Source organism: Dunckerocampus dactyliophorus, chromosome 2 (genome assembly GCF_027744805.1).
Source record: "Dunckerocampus dactyliophorus isolate RoL2022-P2 chromosome 2, RoL_Ddac_1.1, whole genome shotgun sequence".
NCBI lineage: Eukaryota > Metazoa > Chordata > Actinopteri > Syngnathiformes > Syngnathidae > Dunckerocampus > Dunckerocampus dactyliophorus.
The window spans coordinates 44,955,822-44,980,166 of NC_072820.1; the positions used below are offsets into that span (position 1 = coordinate 44,955,822).

Genomic DNA, 24,345 nt, shown 5'->3' on the forward strand with positions numbered 1-24,345 from the left:
CTACAGGCGTGCGCGCTGTAATATACAAACCGCAGGCATGTGATATGAGAATGAAAAATGTTACCTGTTAATATAGATGATCAATTACCATATAGGATGATTAGTACAACCATGGTGTGGTATAGTTGTCCATTGACAAAGAGTTTATTTAGGGTTTATCCAGCTCGGCACCCCTCTTCAATTAACTTCTTCCGAACAGGGAACAGGCGTCGGCGTCTGTCAAGGATTTCTGTATGAAATGCGTTAAGTCCGTCCCCTTCAGGTCTCGGTCTCCGCTGGTCACCTGTTCCTTCTGTTTAAAATGTTCGAATTTTGCCGCGATGCGTCTCGGTCTTTGGTTCTCTGGCTTTATGGCTCCCAGGCGGTGGATGGGGTGAAAAGTGATGTTTTATATGACGTCCGCTGGGAGTTTGAACATGAAGGCGCTCACAGATTCTTCCGGTTCTTCCTCAGATTTCTCCAGAATTCTTTATTATTTTCTTGGAAGAGTTGTGAAACTCTGTCGATGAGGGACTTCACCAAATCACGGAGGGCTGTGTTATCCCTGAACAAGGAGACAATCTGTATTTGGCTGAAGTCCAGAGATTCACGGATGGCCTGGAATTCTTTATGGAGCACCTTGACGAGAGCGAGGCGGCCGTCCAAGCAAATCAGCCTCTTATTGATGGAATCGAGGATGTCTCTGATGTCAGTGCCTGGTAGCAATATCTCTCCAGGCGAGTCCTCCGGGTGGCTCCGCTTGGAATTCGGCGTCTTGGGTGACTTGCCCAAGACTACGCGATCAAAGCACACGTCGATGTGCTCCTCCAGATCGTCACAGTTTGGTTTGGTAGAGGTTTAGGGTGTTTGAAATGTTGGTTTTGCCTCAAAATACTTTGCGGATGTTTTAATAGTTAAGAGAGTGCTATGTTCCGCTTGTCTGTTTTCCGCGCGTCACGTACACTCCCACGAGATTACAGAATCACATCAGCCGGAAAAGTGTGTGTGTGTACACACCTACAGTTGAACATTGTGCAGTCACTCTATCACGGTTTTTCAAAAGTTAATTAATAAATGGCCGCTGTTTCGTGGTTGACTACAGCCTATTATTAGAAAAAAAAAAAAAAAACATATTAAGCAAATTTGTATCTGCTCTTGGCTTAATTTATGCATTTTCAAGCATAAAAATGGCTAACTGGGCTAAAATACAAATACAGTTTAAGGGATGAAAAGATGCTGATGAACTGTAGTCAACACTGGCCACTAGGTGTCACTAGTAACACACGCACCAGATTTGATTGCTGTCAACAACAATTATCCCAGGTTTAAATTATCTCACAACAGTACAATAGCAATAATAATCATCATAATTATAAGAGTAACACAGCCGTTGTGGCTGTACTCCAGCTAAAACTAAATTCTGAATCCCCGACATCACTTTCTGTCCACACGTCTGGAAGACATTTATTGAAACACACCTGAGTATCAGCCTTATGTGAGAACAGCGTGAGAACAGGACTCATTAGTTGCCAGATCGTACCTTGTTGCTCTTCAGCATCCCTTGTACCTTCCTCGCCTTTAGCGTATCCCGACTGGTCCTCCTTGTTAGTATTGTAAGTATTGTAAGTATTCTCCCTGCTCGGCTATTCCAGCAGCGGGTATTTACCTGTACTACAGCATTGGGAACCGAACTCCGGCTTAGCTGTTCATGACAACTTAACTGTGGTTTATCACACCTGAGTTCAATTTCTCTAGCCACACCCAGGCCTGCTTACTGCCTGTTTACTGTCACAAAAATCCTCGAAAGCTAGACATCATGCAGAGATCTAAAAAAATTCAGGAACAAATGACAACAAAAGTAATTGAGATCTATCAGTCTGGCATAGGTTATAAAGCCATTTCCACAGCTTTGGGACTTCAGCGAACCACAGACGGAGCCATTATCCACAAATGGCGAAAACATGGAACAGTGGTGAACCTTGCCAGGAGTGGCCGGTCAACCAAAATGACCCCGAGAACGCAGCGACGACTCATTGAAGGTCTTGTTAGGTCAGTTAAGGTCTGTGTTCATAAATCCACCATAAGAAAGACACTGGGCAAAAACAGCCTGCATGGCAGAGTTCCAAGACAAAAACCACTGCTGAGCAAAAAGAACATTGAGGTCGTCTCAATTTTTCCAGAAAACATCTTGATTATCCCCAAGACCTTTGAGAAAATACGCTGGTATAAGAGTAACGTGGCATTTCAGACAAAGAACATCATAAGAACATCAAAATGTGGTGGTGGTAGTAGTGTGATGGTCTGGGGCTGTTTTGCTGCTTCAGGACCTGGAAGCCTAGCTTTGATAAATGGAACCATGAACTCTGCTGTCTACCAAAAAACCTGATGAAGAATGTCCGGCCATCTGTTTGTGACCCCAAACTGAAACCAACTTGGGTTCTGCAGGAGGACAATGATCCAAAACACACCAGCACTCACTGCACGTTATCGCAAACGCTTGATTGCAGTTGTTACTGCTGAGGGTGGCCCAACCAGTTATTAGGTTCAGGGGACAATCACTTTTTCACACAGGGACATGTAGGTTTGGATTTTTTTCTCCCTTCATGATAAAAGGTTTCAGTTAAACACTGCATTTTGTGTTCAGTTGTGTTGTCATTTACTAATATTTAAATTAGTTTGATGACCTGCAACAGTTAAGCGTGACAAATGCAAAAAAAGAAAAAATCAGGAAGGGGGCAAACACATTTTAACACTACTTTGTATATATACGTACATATATGTGTGTGTGGCGATAAAAAAATTAGTCCCGGGGCCAGTCCAATCCACGCAGAATAGGGGTGCACGATAAATATCGGACCGATAATTATCGGCCCGATACGAGGAATTATGATGTCATCCTCATAAATCCGATAACTTTAAAAAACAGCTCAGATAACCATAATTACATGTATATAAACAAAAAAAATGCTCCAATGAGGTTCTTTGCCATGAGATTACCCATACTGTGCTGTACGTGGGTTAGCAACTTCGAGCCACCGAACCAAGTTTCATTGTATATTGTGTGCAATGGCAATAAACATCTATCTATCTAGTTAAGGACATATCTACAGGTACAGTTTGTCAAATCCAACTTTGAGTTATTGAATTATTACCTCCAGGTGTGTAATAAAATAGAATTAAATCTAAATTTTAAAAAGTTATCGGTATCCCTAATGCAGAAGTAATTCTACATTAGACAAATGTCAGTGAGTGCATGTCTTGAAGTTGCTGTCATTGTGTTGTAAACAGCTCGTGCCCATAAAAAAAGAAAACATTTGTCACATGGATTCAATAAAGACTGGACTTTGTAATCTAAATGGAGATAGGATTTATTCCAGGACTGTTTTGTTATGCTTGGTAAGGTTCATCGAGGTAATTGGTCAAGTGGTTAAACAATATAAGGAAATCAATGACATCACACTGAAGCAGAATATAGGAAATATTGATCATATGTGACTTGCTGAAATGTCACTAAACAGCTGTCTTCAGATGCATGTGACACACCGTGCAGTCGAACCTTGGTTAGCGTCATTAATTTGTTCCTGAAGGTCAGACTCAAACCGAAACGGATGCTAACCGAATAAAATTTTCATAAGGCAAATCCAATTAATCTGTCCCAGAAGGCCAAAAATATTAACACAAAACACATTTTTATAGTTTTCCAAGCAGGAAACGATTCGAAATGCATATAAATGATGAATGAAAGGGAAAAATTAACATGTAAGGTTACTTTTACCCTCATTAAAGACGTGATTGTTGATATGGGTTGATCTCGCTGCCACATTGTGTCTTTGGGAACAGTCACGTCGTCATCTTTTTAGCTATCTAATAGGATGCTAACAAGGAAGGACATTTTGTGATTAAAAAAATAATAAATTAAGAACACAGTTGAACTAACGCAGCTTATTAACAACACAACAAGATGTGCGCCATATTGTACGCTAACTGGAGAGCCGAAGCAAAATTGTGGTGGAAATTTTCGAAAACAAGCTGACCGAGGTCCCACTGCATGTCTGATACATAAAGAACTTCATTTGTGATTCGATTTTTGAAAAACATTGAACTGAGACATAACAGACAAACAAACCAACAAAACAATTCAATGGTAAGAATTAGTTATGATACCACGCATTTGCAATGTAATTGATGCGATGTAAAGAATGTTCCGATTTGCAATCAAGGGAAATGTGTGCGCGAGCCCTCAAAAACTGGTTTGCTTGTCGTGTGCGGTCTCCTTGTCAGCGGTGTAGTCTAGTTTAAACCTGAAAGAAGACAAAACAGTACAGAGAAAGTTAGAATGGGGATAATGTTCTCAAATTTCAAGTGATTTGTCTCCACCTTTTGTTTGAGTGTGCACAAAACATATATGGAAGATACAAAGTCCGATGCTGGTATTTACTGGGTGCCAAATTGATAAACCCGACGAGTGCACTAAAAATGTACAGATAATAGTTACTGTATCTAATTATTTACATAAATACAATGCTGTGAAAAAGTGTGTGCCGTCTTCCCAATTTCTTAATTTTTTGCATGTTTGTCACACTTAAATGTTTCAGATCATCAAACAAATTTAAATATTAGTCAGTGACAACACAACAGAACACAAAATGCAGTTTTTAAATGAAACTTTTTTTTAAGGGAGAAAAAAGATCCAAACCTACATGACCCTGCGTGAAAAAGTGATTGCTCCTTAAACCTAATATGGGCAATCACGCATTTGTGATAACTTGCAATGAGTCTCTTACAGCGCTGTGGAGGAATTTTGGCCCACTCATCTTTGCAGAATTGTTGTAATTCCAGCATGAACCACTTTTTTAAGGCCATGCCACAGCATCACAATAGGATTCAGGTCAATTTTGTTTTTCTTCAGCCATTCAGAGGTGGACTTGCTGGTGTGTTTTGGATCATTGTCCTGCTGCAGAACCCAAGTTGGTTTCAGCTTGAGGTCACGAATAAATTGCCGGACATTCTCCTTCAGGATTTTGTGGGAGACTGAATTCATGGTTCCATTTATATCAAGTCTTCCAGAGCAGCAAAACAGCCCCAGTCCATCACACTACCACCACCATATATTACTGTTGGTAGTATGATTTTTTTCTGAAATGCGGCGTTTCTTTTACGGCAGATGTAATGGGACACACACCTTCCAAAAAGTTCAACTTTTGTCTCGTCAGACCAGAGTATTTTCCCAAAGGTCTTGGGGAGCGTCAATAATGTTTTCTGGCAAAATTGAGATGAGTCTTAATGTTCTTTTTGTTCAGCAGTGGTTTTCGTCTTGGAGCTCTGCCATGCAGGTCGTTTTTACCAAGTGTCTTTCTTACGGTGGAGTCATGAACACTGACCTTAACTGAGGCAAATAAAGCCTGCATGTCTTTGGATGTTGTTGTAGGGTCTCTTGGATGAGTCGTCGCTGCGCTCTTGGGGTAATTTTGGTTGGCCGGCCATTCCTGGGAAGATTCACCACTGTTTCATATGTTCGCCATTTGAGGATAATGGCTCTCACTGTGGTTCGCTGGAGTCCCAATGCTTTGGAAATGGCTTGATAACCTTTTCCACTTGAACTCAGGTGTGATTAACCACAGTTATGTTTTAACAAAGGGGGATCACTGATTTACACAGGGCCATGTAGGGGTTTTTTCTGCCTTAATAAGTTTCGTTTCACAACTGCATTTTGTGTTCAGTTGTGTTGTCATTGACTAATATTTAAATTTGTTTGATGATCTGAAACATTTAATTAAGTGAGACAAACGTGCAAAAACAAAATAAACACTTTTTCACACCACTGTACATGAAATCTGACAAACAAAAGATGGATATGAATTTGGTTTGTGCTTCTAGCCAATTACCTCTTTTCTGCTGACCGCCTTTTCCACAAAGTGTGGGAGGTCAATGCTACAAAGAACAGTGCCAGAAACCCAGTCACTGCTGCCAAACCGATCACTATTTGTGACCGGGTCTGAAGTTTTTGACCTGCGTATAGACGGAAACAAGTATGAGGCGATTATAAATGGTATGAATTTGCCAGACTACCACTCGGTAACACTCTTATCTAGACACAGATAAAAACTGTGCTGCCAGTATTGTTGCCCCCTTGCCACCGTAATTATGTCAGTGAGAAACAACCCACTTTAGGCACCACACAACAAATCAAATCCAGATTAAATCAAACAAAATGTGCGACTCATTAGGGTCAGCGCTATTACAGCGCTATTAAAGTGCAACCTCTCATTGATTTACGTTAGGGGGTAAACACGATCCAGTGCCAAAACATTGGGTCATGAAAGTGAAAACCATACTAAAGTGCAGCTTGGCAAAATCCTCAATAGTCCTCATTTGAATGCAGGTAGGTAACATTAAGAGCATCGATGTATTGCATTCTGGCATGTGGGATTTCTTACTGTTATTGTCTCCTCCTGTGTTTTTCTTGGGGACCAGCATGTGTTTTGTGTTGTCTAGGTGCCCATCGTTGACCTCTGGATTGATGCCCAATAGATGGCACATCAGTGCGTACACATTGACTGTCTCAAAGGGTTCAACCACCAGGTTTTTCTTGAAGTCAGGCCCCACTGCCCTAAAGAAGGGCTTCATGTCTAACACTTGATTGTCAAAGCCGTGCTCTCCTTTGTGAAACTGCACAGGAAAAAACTAGATTTGGGGAGAAAACAGAGAAAAGAACAATAATTAAGGGCAATGCTAAAGCTAAACAGTATTTGAAGCAACAAACCCATACAAATACTTTATATACAGTATATTCCCACAGATTTTGTCCAAACAATGTGCAGCTGTAGTATTCATGGATCTGGACACAATTAATTTGAATCAGTTAATTAGAACAGTATATGTCACAATGATAATTTTGAAGTGGGTGAAAGGCTACGTCGTTGAGGGTGTCCAGTTTGGGCCCTTAGATGATGTGGTTCTGATAGCCTCATCAGACTGTGACCTTCAGCCTTTACTGTATCGGTTAGCAGCTGAGTGTGAATCCTCTGCGATGAGTTCAGCACAACTCAGCATCTCCAAATCTGAGGTTATGGCCATGGTTGGAAAAGGATGGATTGCACCCTACGGGTTGGGAGTGGGGTCTTGCCCCAGGTGGAGGAGTTGAAGTACAGCGAATCAGTGTAGTCCCTGTACTGGACCATCACGGTGAGGAGAGAGATGAGCCAGAAGGCAAAAGCGTTCCCACCCTCACCTATGGTCACGAGCTTTGGGTAGCTAGCGAAAGAGCAAACTCGCAGATGCAAGCGATGATTAATGAGTTACCCCCGTCGGGTGGCTGGTCTAGGATAGGATAGGTCTAGTCCGAGAGGTGCTCAGAAGGGAGTCGCTGCACCTTCACATCGAGAGGTTATCCAGGCAGGCCCAGCTGGGAGGAGGCCTTAGGGTAGTCTTAGGACACGCTGGAGGGATGTATATATCTCGCAGATGGTCTGGGAATGCCTCGGTGTCCCCCCGGTGGAACTGGAAGAGGTGGCCCGAGTCCAATTCAAGTCAAAACAAGTCGAATGAAGTCCAAGTCATAGGCTTGAAATTTTCGAGTCCTTACAAAAGTACTATTTGTAAAATAAAGTTTATTATTTTGGTAATATAACACGTACAGTGATGGGCAAAATACTGTGTAAGCAACCAGTTACTGATTAAAAAATACATTAAAAGACACAAAAGCTACACCAAGGAGAGTAAAAATGATAAAGCTTACTACATCGTAGGTAATTTAACATTACACAGACTTTGGATAGTAAAATAATCAATAATTATAACGTACTGCTATTATCACTGTTTTAGGAACTATTTTGCTTGTTTTTTTATGTATATTTAGCTTACCAGTTTCATTTTAACATGAAAGTGCACCACTTTCTGTTCTTTTAAATAATACAATTAAAATAACCTCTGCTGAACTTACATTAGCTTCTTATATAAACAATAAGTACATTAGTTTGTTCAGAAGCCAAAATTAACACACACACTCACAGCACGTTACGTACGTCATCTTTGAACTTTACAATTCACCTTAGCGAACTTAGTGTCAGTGTCACAGTTTCTAGCCACACCGATTTTAAAAGGGAACATGTACATAAGCTCGAGTTACCCAAAGCATTAGTTCACTACAGTATCAGCCCAATTTACCGTTCTTTGTACAACTATAGGTGCCGAGCAAGTTCAAAGATGTCGCTTCTGTTATTCTTGTGCTGCAGGTTTTGCAGACGCCATTCCCTCATAATTTGCAAATGCAAATGAAATTATCCTCTAGCATGTTGACACATCTTGTTCATCACTGCCCCTCTCCTGCAGTTTGGCGCTCACAGAAATTTAACCCACACCGTTGTTTGCTTGTAAACCTGACTGGACGTTAATAGATGCATTCATGGAGACAGATTCTGTGGGAAAATGTGTTGTCTTGTTGGGAATGACAATCATGATCGTTAGTTGAATACTTTCTATGAGGACACATTTTACTCAACAGTCACTGAAAATCTCAAGTATTTTCAAGTCACTGAAGTAAAGTCCGAGGCAAGTCCTGTTAAGCACATTCTAATAAACGAAACCATTACTGCTAGCTCAACACTGGGATCCTTGTTTTTAATGTAAACATATGGAGAACAACAGGGTTTGATACAATCAACATGGACAAATAACTGTATAATTTTCATTAAATTGAATGGATGTCCAGAAGTGGCCAAAATAATAATCATTGGAGACCTTACAGAACTGCAAAGGTACCAGAGGCACCAACCCATGAGAGATCAGTAAACAGTCAAACATATAAAATATCAAATATATTGAGCCTAACTAAAACTAACCCTTGACAAATAAACAACAATTGGCCTGACTACACACATCTTGGCTAAAGATTTAGATCCAGATACAAACTTCTTTGCACATATTAGACTTGAGCGCCCATATTATCCAGAAGAACAATACGACAATAACATTATACCAGACAGCAGGTTGTCGGTTATTCATATTAAAAGATAAAGCATGTATGCAAACTACTGTACATTAACCCATTGACTGCCAGCCATGTTCAGAGCAGAGAGCTCCATACTGCCAGAGTTTTAGGGCATTTTTGCTGAACTTTCAAAACCCACAGAGTTTTAGAGTTTATAGAGTTTTAGGACTACATAAACAATGAAACTATCCAAAGAAATTTTAGACTCTCTTCTTTCATTAGAAAAAAAAGTTTGTTTCTGGCCTTTTTGGGTCATTAGATATTGGCGGTAGACCATAGGGTAGTTTAAGCAAAAACACCTGATTTTGACCAAAAAACAGAGAAGCAAATTCAAGCAGTGTGACGGTGGGGTCTGCTGGATATGGGGATGAATCCCTGCTGCTGATCGAAGCAGATGGCAGCCACTCGTCAGAAGAATCACAGTCGGGTTCTGAGTGACCCGACACTGAACTGCTTCTGGCTCCGGTGTCGCACCACATGGCTCAGCAACGCTAACCACTAGCTTGTTGCTTTGGCTGCCATTGTCAACTGCATTTGTCTCTACGTCACCTACATCACCCATGTCAATTCTATCTTTCGCGACCGCGGCACTACTAAAGGCAGATCCACCGCCAGACAAGCTCTGTGACAGTGTTAGCTGCCTGTATTTTTTGTCTCCGCTCGATTTTTGCATGTGTTTCGCCATTTTCCTCTCTCAACCCACAATCCATCTTTTCTTAGACAATCTGTCGGTGCCGGTTGGAGGAAAAGAGAACTGTTGCCCCTTACTGTGACAGAAATACATTGCCTACAAGTCAGAAATTCACACACAAGATGAATAAGACTGTGATCTTTTGCTCCTGTGAAAAAAAGCAAAAGACGTCAATAGACGTCTTTGGCATTGAAAGAGTTAATATACGACAATAGCTGAGTCAATCCAAGAAACCCTTCAATGTAATTGCAATCTCAGAAACTTGGATTGATGCTAAGAAAGGCATAGATTATGAGCTGGAAGGATACGAAATGAACTATATAAACATGAATAACAAAAGTGGAAGAGGAGTGTTCGTGGACAAACATCTGAACTACAAGGTAGTAAAGAGCATGTCATTGGCAATTCATAATATCTTGGAATGTATAACTATTGAGATCTGTAAAGAAAAAAGTAAAAATGTATTATTGCTGTTTATATAGGACACCTACTGTAAGTCAAGTATTGAAATGTTCAAGAACTGGATCACAGCAACCTTCACAGACATGAGCCCAAAAATAATCTTCATATGTGGGGACTTCAATATCGATCATCTGAATCCAAATAAGAATAAGACAGTCAATGGCTTCATAGATACAATGTACAGTTTGAGTCTATATCCGAAAATCACCAGACCAAGTAGAATAACAGATTATTGTGCTACGCAAATTGATAATGTATTCACTAATGATTTTGATGACAACACAACGAATGGCCTACTAATTACTGACATCAGTGATCATCTTCCAGTGTTTGTAATTTACAATGAAAACTACTGGAGGAGAAAGGTGCAAAACAAAAAGACATTTCAAAGACTACGAACGGAGGAAAGTATTAACCTTTTAAGAAAGATCTGCAAGAACAAAGTTGGGAATGTGTCTATTGTGAAAAAGACGTAGATGAAGCATACGAGCACTTTCAAAATATTTACTGTATTTGAAGCTCTATGATGTGCCTCCTTCCTGAGCCACCACCTTATCATGGTGAAGGAGTTTGTGTGTCCCAATGATCCTAGGAGCTAAGTTGTGGGGGGCTTTTACGCCCCAGGTAGGGTCACCCATGACAAACAGGTCCTAGGAGAGGGACCAGACAAAGAGTGGCTCAACAGACCCCAATGATGAGACACAACTTTGGACCAAGATTTCCCTCGCCTGGACACGGGTCACCGGGGCCCCCCTCTGGAGCCAGGCCTGGAGGTGGGGCACAATGGCGAGCATCTGGTGGCCGGGCCTGCACTCATGGGAATAGCCCAAAGAGGTAACATGGGTTCCTCCTCCCATGAGCTCACCACTTGTGGGAGGGACCAAAGGGGTCCGGTGCAGAGTGAGCTGGGTGGCGGCCAAAGGCGGGGCCTTGGCGGTCTGACTATCGATTGCTGAAGCTACCTCTTGGCACGTGGAATGTCACCTCTCTGGTGGGGAAGGAGCCTGAGCTCGTTGTCGAGGCAGCTGATCGGAGCTGTGGCCGTAAGGTGGTTGGTGCCAGTCGTAGCGGTAATCCCAGAATCCATTGTTGGACACCAGTGGTAAGGGATGCCGTCAAGCTGAAAAAGGAGTCCTATCGGGCCTTTTTGGCCCATGGTCGTCTTGGTCGTGAAACTGTGGACCAGCTCTACACTCTCGGCAGGGTCCTTGAGGGGGCATGGGAGTTTGCCCAACCAGTCTACATGTGTTTTGTGGACATGGAGAAGGCATTTGACCGTGTTCCTCAAGGAATTCTGTGGGGAGTGCTCCAGGAATATGGCGTACTGGACCACCTAATTCAGGCGGTGCGTTCCCTGTATGACCGGTGTCAGAGTTTTGTTCGCATTGCCGGCAATAAGTCGGACCGTTTTCCAGTGAGGGTTGGACTCCACAAGGGCTGCCCTTTGTCATTACTTTTTCGGACAGAATTTCTAGGGGCAATCAGGGTGTTGAGGTGATCCAGTTTGGGGGCTGCAGGATTGGATCTCTGCTTTTTGCAGATGATGTGGTCCTGCTGGCTTCATCGAGCCGTGACCTGCAACTCTCAATGGATCGGTTCACAGATGAGTGTGAAGCGGCTGGGATGAGAATCAGCACCTCCAAGTCCGAGTCTATGGTTCTCACTCGGAATAGGGTGGAGTGCCATCTTTGGGTCAGTGATGATATTAAAAATATACAATATAAAGTGGCAATAAATACCTCAATATGGACTAAAGCAAAATTCGTACTGGACCAAAAATCACTCTATTCTCTCTCTTGTTCTGTAGTCTTACCATATCTAACTTATTGTCCGGAGACACAGGATAATAACTATAAAAGCAGACTTCACTCACTAATAGTACAACAAAAAAGATCAGTTAGGATAATCCATAATGCATACAAACCCTTTATTCCTAAAATCCATCCTTTTTCTATGCCGCTTATGCTCATTAGGGTCGCGGGGGTATGCTGGAGCCTATCCCAGCTGACTTTGGGCGAGAGGCGGGGTACACCCTGGACTGGTCGCCAGCCAATCGCGGGGCACATTCTTAAAATCACAACTATTAAATGTGTCTACCTGGTAAACTTTCAAACAGCTAAAATTATGCAAAAAATTAAAGCAAAAAATAACCTGTTACCCAAGAACAATATACAATATACTTTTTCTCATCAGGTGAAGAGTAATATGACCTTGGGGAAAAATTAAACTTAAAACACAGATTTGCCCGCACAACGCGAAAAACCTTCATCATATCAGTATGTGGAATCAAATTATGGAATGGATTGAGTAAAGAACTCAAACAATACACTAAAATTAGCCATTTTAAGAAACAGTACAAGCAGGTGATGTTTGCAAAATATAAGAAAGAAGAATCTTGAGTCACTGGGAAATACTATGCTGAGCCATATGACAACTACAATGGATGCAATTTATCCATACAGATCTACAAACCTAAACTTCATTGTAATACATTGTTATATTTCTTTATGAACAAATGAGCAAATGTATTAGCAATTGATGTGAAATGTAAAGTATTAGCAATTGATGGGTGAAGTGTCGAATTATGGATTGTGATACGTGATGTATAATGAAGTGAAATGAAATGTCCAACTGTTCAAATAAATCAAATCAAATATTCAACACTTTCCTATGGACATCCACTTTACTGTGATATAAAAAAACCTAAAATATTGCAGTTTCTCACCCCATTGATGACATATCCAGGATCAGCGAAGAGGATGATGGGAAGAAGTCGTGGGTGGTTACTGTAGTGCAGTCTTTCTGGCATTTCCTCTTTTTTATACACATGAAGACGAGGGTGGCCTCCCTTTAGAGCTTGATAGACCGTCTCCAACTTCCCTTCTTTAGGAAGCAGCATTCCAGTAGGGCCATAATCTACCAGATGGAACTTGATATCCTTGAAGCTAAAACCTGGGATCTGCGACAAGATGATTTCCTGAACTTGTTCCCCCCGAAAGACTTTCGTCATCCCGTGGTCAGCAGTAATGATGATGTTGAGTCGGTCAGCCAGGCCATGGTAATAGATCTCGTCCCGGATGTAGCCCACAGTACGGTCCACTTGCTGCACCATCTTCCGGCGTTCTTCGGAATCTGGTCCATACTTGTGGCCAACCTTATCTGGTTCCCCAAAGTACAAAGTGACAAAGTCCAGGTCCTGTTGGTGGAACCACTCTCCAATCACCTTGTCGATGTTACGTCTCCATTCTGACTCGTTTGAATAGTCATAGAAACGAGGTTCCACCTCCCTCACTTTCACTATCTCTTTTTTGTAGGTAGCAGCTGTGCCAGGAAAATGGAGAGAGCCTGCCTTTAGACCCTATAAGAGGATAAAACAAAATTGAGGATTGGAGAGTCAAGCTCCACTGCGGAATGAACAAAAATGGACAAAGACGCCCTGGAGAAAGCCACTGCTGAATTATTTGGTATAGGGTCTAGCATAAATAGTGTGACAACATACCAGTGAGGCACAGTGTAAATTCAACAAAGAGAAACATGAAATCTTAGAAAGAACAACAATAGAAGCTATTGAAGGTGTCATGGCATTATTCCAAGGGGGGACGGGTAAAGGCTTTAAGGCACCAAGCCATCTACGATAGCCCTGTATACCAGACTTCAGTCATTTCACCCCTTCCTTATTGACATTTGCTTTGTTTGTGTCTGTATATACCAGTGACATGCAGTGAGGGGATGATGAATAATGATAACATAAAATAATTCATATTTGTCCATTGAACTGTCCTATAAATGTAGTTTTGGTATGATTCCAATGGTTTTTCACGCAGGGTGTAACAAGATCCCGCAAGATTAAAACATGGCAGGATTTCTCGTTCAGAAAAAAAATTGTCTCGTGGCACAAGGCCTGGGACAATAATACATAAACAAATTAATCACACAATAAATGAATATTGCCATGTGCATGCATGTCTGCTTTCTTCGTCTCTTGCCTCCACACAGACAGGAAGACAGTTCACTCTGTGCATTGGTTTCAGTACCTTGGTACATTTGTTCCTTAGAACAGCGGCCTGAACGGAGTGTGTTAGGTTTGTTTCATTTTGGTGTTGTCACCTTTTGACCTGTGTGCTTCTCTGTAGATCCCTTCACTCCTTGAGTGGGCGGCGCCACGAGGCACACCTGTAGCCACTTGGTCATCAAGGGCTCTTAAGCCACATGGCTGCAGGAGGAGGACGTGGGATTGTACTACTGGTTTGCATGCTACCTGTGATACACCAGTTTGTTTGCTCCTGTGCTCTTTGCCTTAAGATTGCTGTGTCCTTTCAAAGTCTGTTCCACGTGCTCCTTGCCTCCTGTGACGCCGTCTGCTCATCAGTGAGTTGTTTCCTTTTTCCACGGTGCCTTTTTGTTTTACTACCTTAGTTGCACCGTTCTACCTCAGTTTGGACTCAGAAGTTTTTGCTATTTGTTTGTTACTTGGTTCCTGTTCAACTATATTAAAGATATTATTTTTACCTGGATTGTGTCTGGCTCTGCATATTGGGATCTCTGCCTGACTGCACGTAACAGAACAATCCCACAATGCAAACAGATCCCGCAGAGTCTGACCCGGTGCATGCTGCACTCAGGGCACATGGAGGTATGATTAGCGAACATCATTTGGCTATCAGGGATATGTCCACGCTTCTCCAGTCCATCTCCAGCAACTTGGACCGGCTCGTCAGCGAGGGAACGAGCTCCACCTTGTCGGTTCCAGCTGATGGCATAGTCACTCCTCCCCAGCTGCTGCCATCTGTTCCTCATTCCTCTGCCAGTGGATTAAAGGAACCAGTAATTCCTCACCCTTCAAGGTACGCTGGTGACCGTGGAAAATGCAAACAATTCATACACCAATGCCAACTGGTATTTGACCAGCAACCCATCACCTACCCCACCTGCCGAGCAAGAGTAGCCTTTATGGCCAGTCTCCTGTCGGAGAGAGCTGCTGAGTGGGCACTGGCTATATTAGAGAATCGTCCGGAGCTACGGGACTCTTTATCTGGCTTCATTTCTGAGTTCCGCAAGGTGTTTGACCACCCCTTAAGAAGGCGCCAGGCAGCCAGCCGTCTGATGGCTCTACGCCAACACAAGGCGTCCGTGGCAGACCACTCAATAAACTTTCGCATTCTCGCAGCGGAGAGTGGCTGGAACACTACAGCCCTCCGTGATATTTTTCTAGCCAGCTTGAACTCTAATATAAAGGATGAGCTCGTAACGAGAGATGAGACTGAGTCACTGGAGCAGCTCATTTCCCTCGCCATTAAGCTGGACGACCGCATCAATGAGCGCAAGGCAGAGCAACGAAACCCTACGTGCACCCAGTCTTCTTCTTCCACCTCCATCCTGCAACCATCCCCTCCAGATGTGGTTCCCAGCACAGCAGTCCTTGGTCCAGCACCCAGTGAGGAACCCATGCAACTTGGAGGTGGTCGTCTTACTCCGGCCGAGCGGACACGCCGGCTGCGCCTGCATCTCTGTCTATACTGCGGCCGTGCTGATCATGTCATCTCCAAGTGTCCTGCTCGACCGGCAGGACGTCCGACCTCCACTGGAGGAGCATTCACCGTGGGCCAGTCTACCGTCGAGGCGTCGCCAGGGCGCCTTCAACTGAAAGGTACACTCGCCTGGGAGGAGAACTGCCTTAATATCTGTGCACTTGTTGACTCTGGGGCAGATGACTGTTTTTTGGATTACAACTTTGTTAACCTGCATAACATCCCTGTGTTCTGTCTTAAGGAGGCCAAAGTGGTTCGTTCGCTCGACGGGCGCGTTTTGGCTCACGTTACTCACCAAACCGAGACACTTACCCTAAGAGTATCCGGTAATCATTTTGAGAAGCTGAGATTCTTTGTAGTACCTTCTCGTTCGGCACCTCTAGTCCTAGGCCTCACTTGGCTCAAGATTCACAACCCTTGTATTGATTGGTCTAGACTTGCTATTACCAATTGGAGCCAGTACTGCCATTCCCACTGCCTCCGTTCCGCGTCCGTTCATGCACCCTTTGCTCACTTTTCACCCACTGAACAGATTGACCTTTCTCAAGTTCCAAAAGAATATCATGACCTCAAGGAGGTATTCAGTAAGGACAGGGCTATGGAGCTCCCACCCCATCGACCTTATGACTGTGCCGTTGACCTCCTACCAGGAGCTAAGTTACCCACCTCCCGACTGTTTAACATCTCCAATCCTGAACGCGCAGCCCTTGAAAATTACATCTCCACCTCCCTTGCAGCCGGACACATTCGCCCTTCCTCCTCACCTCTAGGTGCCGGGTTTTTCTTTGTGGACAAAAAGGATGGTTCATTAAGACCATGCATTGATTATCGGGCGCTAAATGACATAACCATCAAGAATAAATACCCACTTCCTCTTATCGACTCCGCGTTCTCCTCACTTCACTCCTCTGTCATTTTTTCTAAATTGGACCTTCGGAACGCGTACCACTTAGTCAGAATTAGAGAGGGGGACGAGTGGAAAACGGCATTCAACACCCCTATGGGGCATTTTGAGTACCTGGTTATGCCGTTTGGCCTCACTAACGCCCCCGGAGTGTTTCAGAATCTGATCAATGATGTGCTACGTGACATGCTAGGTCGCTTTGTATTCGTGTACTTGGACGACATCCTGATTTTTTCCCCTTCCCTTCATGAACACATACATCACGTTAGGCTAGTACTTCAGCGACTCCTGGAAAACCGGTTATTTGTGAAGGCGGAGAAGTGTGATTTTCACTCCGAGTCGACGTCTTTTCTGGGGTTCATTGTGGAGAAAGGGCAACTCAAGGCTGATCCGGCTAAGATACAAGCCGTGGTCGATTGGCCCACTCCTATAACAAGGAAGCAGCTGCAGAGGTTCCTGGGCTTCGCCAATTTTTACCGTAGGTTTATTTGCAACTTTAGTCGAGTCGCAGAACCTCTCACTAAGCTTACATCCGTTAAAGTCTCATTTGTCTGGACCCCAGAGGCAGAAGCGGCGTTTATAAAGCTTAAATCCTTGTTTATAAGTTCCAACGTCCTCACCCATCCTGACCCCTCTCGCCAGTTTATTGTGGAAGTTGATGCCTCAGATTCTGGGGTCGGGGCCGTGCTCTCACAACGTTGTCCCACTGACCGTAAACTCCGCCCCTGTGCCTTCTTTTCACGCCGTCTCTCACCTGCCGAAAGTAATTATGACATAGGCAATAGGGAACTGTTGGCCGTCGTCTTAGCCTTACAGGAGTGGAGACATTGGTTGGAGGGCTCCACCCACCCTTTCATTGTATTTACTGACCACAAAAACCTAGCTTACCTCCGCTCCGCACGACGACTTAACCCTCGCCAGGCACGGTGGTCCCTATTTCTAGCTAGGTTCAATTTCACCATTACATACCGCCCTGGCTCTCGTAACAGTAAACCGGATGCCCTCTCCAGACTCTTTTCCCCTTCTTCAGAGGTCCCCGAGGCTGAACCCATCCTTCCACAGACCCGGATCCTGGGCGCTCTCCAATGGGAGGTTGAGAGCCGAGTGACAGATGCCCTCAAGGACATTACCCCCCCAGCGAAGTGTCCACCTGGCCTGCTATACGTCACCCCTACACTGCGCTCCGAGGTCCTGACCTGGGCACACAGTTCCAGGATTGCTTGCCATCCAGGCTTCCACCGCACCCTGTTCCTGCTTGGTCAACGTTTTTGGTGGCCATCCTGTCGAGCGGACACCAAGCAGTTTGTGGCGGCCTGCTCAGTGTGTGCACGCAGCAAGGCTTCCCACCAGGCTCCGGCTGGACTTCTCCGCCCACTCCCATTACCCCTCCGCCCTTGGTCACACATTTCAGTAGATTTTGTTTGTGGACTGCCTCCCTCTGACAACAACTCTGTGATTTTTACTATAGTTGACCGTTTCTCCAAGATGGCCCATTTCGTTCCCCTCCCCAAACTCCCATCTGCATTGGACACGGCCAAACTTCTAATCCTCCATGTTTTCCGCCCCCATGGCATACCTTTGGACATTGTTTCCGACAGGGGGCCTCAGTTTACCTCTGCCGTGTGGAAGTGTTTTTGTGAAGCCCTAGGGGCAACCACTAGCATGTCTTCGGGCTATCATCCGCAATCAAATGGACAGACAGAGAGAACCAATCAAGACCTGGAGACAGTACTGCGCTGCATCTGCCACCAACAACCTGCTTCATGGGCTAAACATCTTCCCTGGGTGGAATATGCTCACAATTCCTTGGTCAGTTCTGCTACAGGTGTTTCCCCATTCTATTCTGTGTACGGCTACCAGCCCCCAGCTTTTCCATCCCTGGAATCTAATGTGGCCGTTCCCTCTGTGCTCCAGCACCTACGCCGTGTCCGCCGTGCCTGGCGCAACACCAGAGCAGCCCTAAGACGCACTTCAGAGCGGAACCAACGTGTCGCGAATCGCCACCGCAACCCAGCTCCAAGTTATAGACCCGGTGAGAAGGTCTGGTTGTCATCTAAGGACATCCCTCTGGCAGATACTTCCAAGAAACTGGCCCCGAGATACATCGGCCCATTCACGGTGGAACGAGTCATCAACCCTAACGCAGTCAAGCTCCAGCTCCCTACATCTCTTAATATCCATCCTGTTTTCAATGTCTCCCGTCTCAAGCCAGTCTCTACTAGTCCTCTCAGCCCTCCAGTCAGGTCACCTCCTCCTCCTAGGTTGGTCGACGGCCATCCCGCTTATTCCGTTAACAAGATCCTTAACTCTCGGAGAAGGGGTAGGGGTTTCCAATACCTTGTAGAGTGGGAGGGATACGGTCCGGAGGAACGTTCATGGATTGGCGGTAAACTTATTCTTGACCCCTCTCTAATTTCTGACTTTCACAAACGGTTCCCTGACAAGCCTGGTAGGCCGCCAGGAGGCGTCCGTTGAGGGGGGGGTACTGTTAGGTTTGTTTCATTTTGGTGTTGTCACCTTTTGACCTGTGTGCTTCTCTGTAGATCCCTTCACTCCTTGAGTGGGCGGCGCCACGAGGAGGAGGACGTGGGATTGTACTACTGGTTTGCATGCTGCCTGTGATACACCAGTTTGTTTGCTCCTGTGCTCTTTGCCTTAAGATTGCTGTGTCCTTTCAAAGTCTGTTCCACGTGCTCCTTGCCTCCTGTGACGCCGTCTGCTCATCAGTGAGTTGTTTCCTTTTTCCACGGTGCCTTTTTGTTTTACTACCTTAGTTGCACCGTTCTACCTCAGTTTGGACTCAGAAGTTTTTGCTATTTGTTTGTTACTTGGTTCCTGTTCAACTATATTAAAGATATTATTTTTACCTGGATTGTGTCTGGCTCTGCATATTGGGATCTCTGCCTGACTGCACGTAACAGGAGTGAGCCCTTTGTCAGTCATACACTCTCTTTGCCTCTGTGGGTGAGGCGGGGCCAGTAGCATACACACAAAGTGCGGAAGAGTATAACGTAGAAATTATCTTAGTAGATTGCAACATATTGCTATATATTTTTAATGTTTTGTCATTGTACTTTTCTTATATGTAAAGTTAAAATCTTGTCTCGTCGACCCAACCTTGTGTATTGTCTCATCTCGTGAACTGATTGTCTCATGATACCACTGTTTTTAAGATTTTCTTAACTAATAATAGGTGAAATTGCATATTTCTTTATCAAATACATAATTATATATTTATTATTTATTATGACTGTTAAATCATTTATTTAGAGTGATTGTAAACCTTGATTCCGACAGTATAATAACATATTGTTATACTATCATTTTCCACTGTATTTTGAAATTGGCAGAGTGTACATTTGCAATACAGGAAGTGAACAAATGTATTGCAATTGATGTGACACAGAGAGGGGCAGGATTAAATAAGCTTTGCTTCTTCCTACTCCTTTTTGGACAGGTTCAACTGTGAATTGTACTCTGTGATGCATTCTAATGTAACTTGCATGCATGTTCAAAATAAATGATAATAAAACCATTACCATAATAAATAAATAAATGGGAATGAAAAGTATTTGAAAACAATTGCATCATCAACCATGAACCTCACCGCACTTCACTGGCATATACAGTACGTGGACAAACAAATATGTGATGCTAAAAATTATAGCGATTTACTGGTCCACAAAACTGGCACATTCAGCTATGGTAGGCTCCAGCTCACTTTTTATATCTAACTACCCATACAGTTACTACCACTTTGCGGCTCGAGTTGCGGGGCTTCACTCACACCCTTTTTTTTAACTTGAAAACAATGTTAAGTAATATATTGTATGAACTGCGCTTATTATCGTGAGAATGAAAAATTACCGTAAAATGTGTAGTCAATTGACGATAGCTTCTCACAGACTAAACCAGCGCGTGTTTTTGCTCACGTTTCAATCTCATTCCACTTTCTAAGATCTTTGTTTACACATTTTTCTCACTGCCTCTCTGGCGGCAGCTGTAGCTCTGTTTTGGCCCACGGACGTGCTACAAGTTGCTATCATGTTCATGCCAACTTACTTTTTTAAAGTGTCACTTAACAATCTTGCTCTCTTGTCATCATCATAATACCCATGACTTGTCTTCAAACCACTAGTTGTGTGTCTAAGTTATATAAAGTTATATAACAAATACGTAGCTTTAAGATAGTGACGCTATGACAGGGTTCTCAGTAGCTCATATGCTAGCAATAGCTCACCAGATGATATTGAGTAGTTCAACAAAGAATATTTGCTTCACCTCTTAGTATTTTTAGAAGTGTTCTATTCAAACATGACGCCTGTATTTAATGAAAAATGAGCACATTGAGTGGAGGTGTGCTTTGTAAAAAGTACAATTTAAATGTTGGAAGTCACATAAAACACAAATAGCTCACCTCTCCTTTCTTTCTGTCAAAGTAATTTTAATAGTGCTGCAAGTTGGATACGCCTGTGCTATAATTTACGCGTATTTGTTGACTATATACTGTTTATACAGATTAGACAGATTTCTATAACAAAAATATTTAAATTGTTATTTTGTTAATTGTGTTATATTGAACTATATAAATATATTATTGAACAATTCATTACCCATGTATTCGTATTACTTTGAAACAAACCTAAATTTAACCTTAATTTGATGCCTGTTTTAAATAGTACAAAATATTGTACTTTTGTATTAGTCACATAGTACTATTGGACTAAATAGGTCAGGTAACAAAAGGAGGCTCAAGATTCTCACTTTAAGTGCTCTCAGCAACTTTGCCATTAAATTAACAGTTTTGCGATGTTGTCATTTCACGTTCCGCTGGTTGTTGAAAAAATGTAAATCAGTTAATAAGTCATAAAAACTGTTATTTGTCATAATAAAAAAATAATTACAGACGCAGCAGTGGCATGACACCTCCCATGCAGCCCATCACCACAGCTTCAGAAAATCCTAGGGGAAACCCTGCCCTAAGAAAAACATGGACGACTGTTGTGTAACCCAGACCAAGCTAAAACGTAACTCTGAACCCTCAACGTCACTCCCTGTCGGCCCGCCACAAGGGAACACACATGAAAATATTTGATTTATAAGTAAGGAATCCTACTTCGCGGAAATTCACTTATCATGGTCGGATCTGGAACCAATTAACCGCAATAAATTATCCATGCCTCCTTACTTTAGATTACTAGATTACAATAGTAGCGTTTGGCCAAAAAATGTTCCCATGCACCTGTCTCTGTGCTGTTATCCATAGGGGCAAGCTGCCGTTGTCCCAGTAGGAATCAACAAATTGGGTCATGTAGTACTGCTTCTTCTCCTGGGTGGATGTGTTGAACCACATGTTGTGTATCACTCCATGATTCTCCACATAACGCCCTGATGGGAAAGATGCAGTCAGAAAAAATATGCGAACACAGGATGGACTTGCAAAATGTATGCTATGAACTGTGTTGACATATGGTCGGACGTACATTTCCACTTAAATAAACACAACCAGTCATAAGAGCGGTTTTGTCTACACGACCACTTCTAATTTGCCCCGCAGTGTGCGTTATAGAAAATGAGCAAAGCCTTTTTAGCTTTCGAGATGTGCATTAGCTCTTTGTCTTTGGTCAACTGAGCTCCCACACTGTTATTGGAGTGCTGGACTAGTTTGGTGGTTTTCCTGACACAAATCTTGGTCATGAATATGGGATTGCTTGCGGACAACCTTGACTTAAACATTATCTGGTGTGACGTACTGAGAAAGCAATCACCCAGCAACAGAATGCCTTTGAAGAAACAAGAAAGATGAGGAAGAAGACACAAAAAAGTCCCAAGAAGCAGAGGTGTACAAAATAATGGATGCAGGAGTACAAAAAGACCTTCCAGGAACACAGAAGGAGTGATTAAAGGAGCAAAAGGAGACCTCAGACCACTGGAAGTAGATATCAGAGCAATGAAAAGGGATATTTGCGTAATATAAGACGACATCAAACCAAAACAAACCATCCATCTTCTCTACCACTTATCCTCATGAGGACTCACTAGTATGCTGGAGCCTATCCCCGCTGACTTCGGGCGAGAGGCGGGGTACACCTTGGACTGGTCGCCAGCCAATCGCAGGGCACATATAGACAAACAATCATTCACACTCACATTCACAGCTTTGGACAATGTAGAGTCACCAATTAACCTAACATGCATGTTTTTGGAATGTGGGAGGAAACCGGAGTACCCGGAGAAAACCCACACACACACAGGTAGAACATGCAAACTCCACACAGAGATGCCCAATGGAGACACACATCTTCCCGATCTCCAGACTGTGTGGCCAACATGCTAACCACTCGGCCACCGTGCGGCCAAATTTAGAAGAAAAAATGTCAGCTGTCAAGAAGGAAAATACAGGGAAGGAACAGATCTTATTGCAAATGAAGAGTGGAGTGGATGAGTTGGAGCAAAGCACATGCATAAATGATAAGATTGTGACGGGGCTCCATATTCAACCCAGGTCTTATCGAGAACAGAAGGGGAGAAAAACATGGCCTGGATGTTGCTGCAACAGATGGCCAACCTTCTGTATCAATTAATGCTTGGACCATCAACTGCAAACTATTCAGCAAGTTAAAAGGGAACGCTTGCAACTGTTATGTGACATGGAAGTTATGCCCCGTGTAACATACACACACTTGCATTAGTTATTATAACTGTCACCGAGTTGGCAAAGTTTAGCTAATAAGGTTAGCTATTATGTGCACACGTGGTGTGCATTTATGTCCCTTCTAATTTATAAAGAAAATATAAAATTCAACAAGGGAGTGTGGAGTAAAAACATGCAACGGACTCAGTAGAGTACTCAGAAAATGTGTTATTCATTTACAAAAATTACAAAATTAACACAATAATAATATCAGCTCTTAAATTATTCACAATAAAAATATAACTGGTCATCATAACACAGACATGGTATACAGTATCAAGTGAGGTTGTTGTTTACATTAAAATATGTTCTATAAATAAAATTTTCTGTATGTTACCTGTGATCAGGGTGAAGTGCGTGGGGCTGGTGATAGTGAGGAACGGTGGGGTGACATACTCTGCCTTCACTCCATCCTTGGCCATTTTATCCAGATTAGGGGTGTCCACGTCTTGATCGTAATCCCAGCGGAACCCGTCGAAAGAGATGAGTAGCAGTTTGTTCCTGGCTGACCCACTGAAAACAGACTGCAGCCCAGAAACATAATCTCCTGATGGGGCTGCAGCACAAGGAGCGCTGACCATCAGTCCAAAGACAACCATGCAGAGCAAATGCATGTCTGAAAATGGAGACGTACACATTGTAATGATAAAACATGTGAGTGCAGGTTGAAAAGTCTCAAGAGTGGCTTACCGGTTTTTAGTGTGCAAATTGACTATGACTTATACTGCACACACAAACCTAAAACAAATATGACCAAAAAAAGGCAGACTATCACCACACTTAATCTGCACTACACCCACAGACAGACAGATAGATGCACCATCTTATCTTATCTCGTAAAAGGATTTTACAACCCTGTGTTTTGAAGGTCCAGTAATTCAAGATGTGGCAGAAGAATGAGTCAGTGCATCAAGGGTTATCACTGGCATAATCAAAATCTCTGCCTTGGCTAAGATAAACATCTTAAGTATGACGAATAGAACACCGTGGACAGATGAACCTGAATCATGGTTTTGTGAAATATATCATGTAATGACATGGTCTGTTGTGCTGCTCTCTTGAAAATAACAGGATACACTGCAGAGGGTACGAAATAAC

General features: G+C 43.2%; 1 protein-coding gene across 1 annotated transcript; it reads right to left on the reverse strand.

Moving 5' to 3' along the window:
* Positions 1-426: 426 nt before the first annotated feature.
* LOC129167891 (ectonucleotide pyrophosphatase/phosphodiesterase family member 7-like) lies at positions 427-23,861 on the reverse strand. Its single transcript, XM_054752571.1, has 7 exons — positions 23,585-23,861; positions 21,796-21,941; positions 12,847-13,479; positions 6,417-6,663; positions 5,865-5,988; positions 4,228-4,280; positions 427-773 (listed from the first exon to the last, which is right to left on the reverse strand). Exons 1-7 carry the CDS (start codon positions 23,859-23,861, stop codon positions 427-429), a joined length of 1,827 nt encoding a protein of 608 aa, XP_054608546.1.
* Positions 23,862-24,345: the final 484 nt, after the last annotated feature.

Coding starts and splice junctions, on each gene's coding strand:
- LOC129167891 (XM_054752571.1), bottom strand. CDS start 23,861: ATGCATTTGCTCTGCATGGTTGTCTTTGGACTGATGGTCAGCGCTCCT. Junction 21,942..23,584: donor GCACTTCACCCTGATCACAG/GTAACATACAGA, acceptor CTTTCCCATCAG/GGCGTTATGTGGAGAATCAT. Junction 774..4,227: donor CGCACACGACAAGCAAACCA/GTTTTTGAGGGC, acceptor TTGATCGCGTAG/TCTTGGGCAAGTCACCCAAG.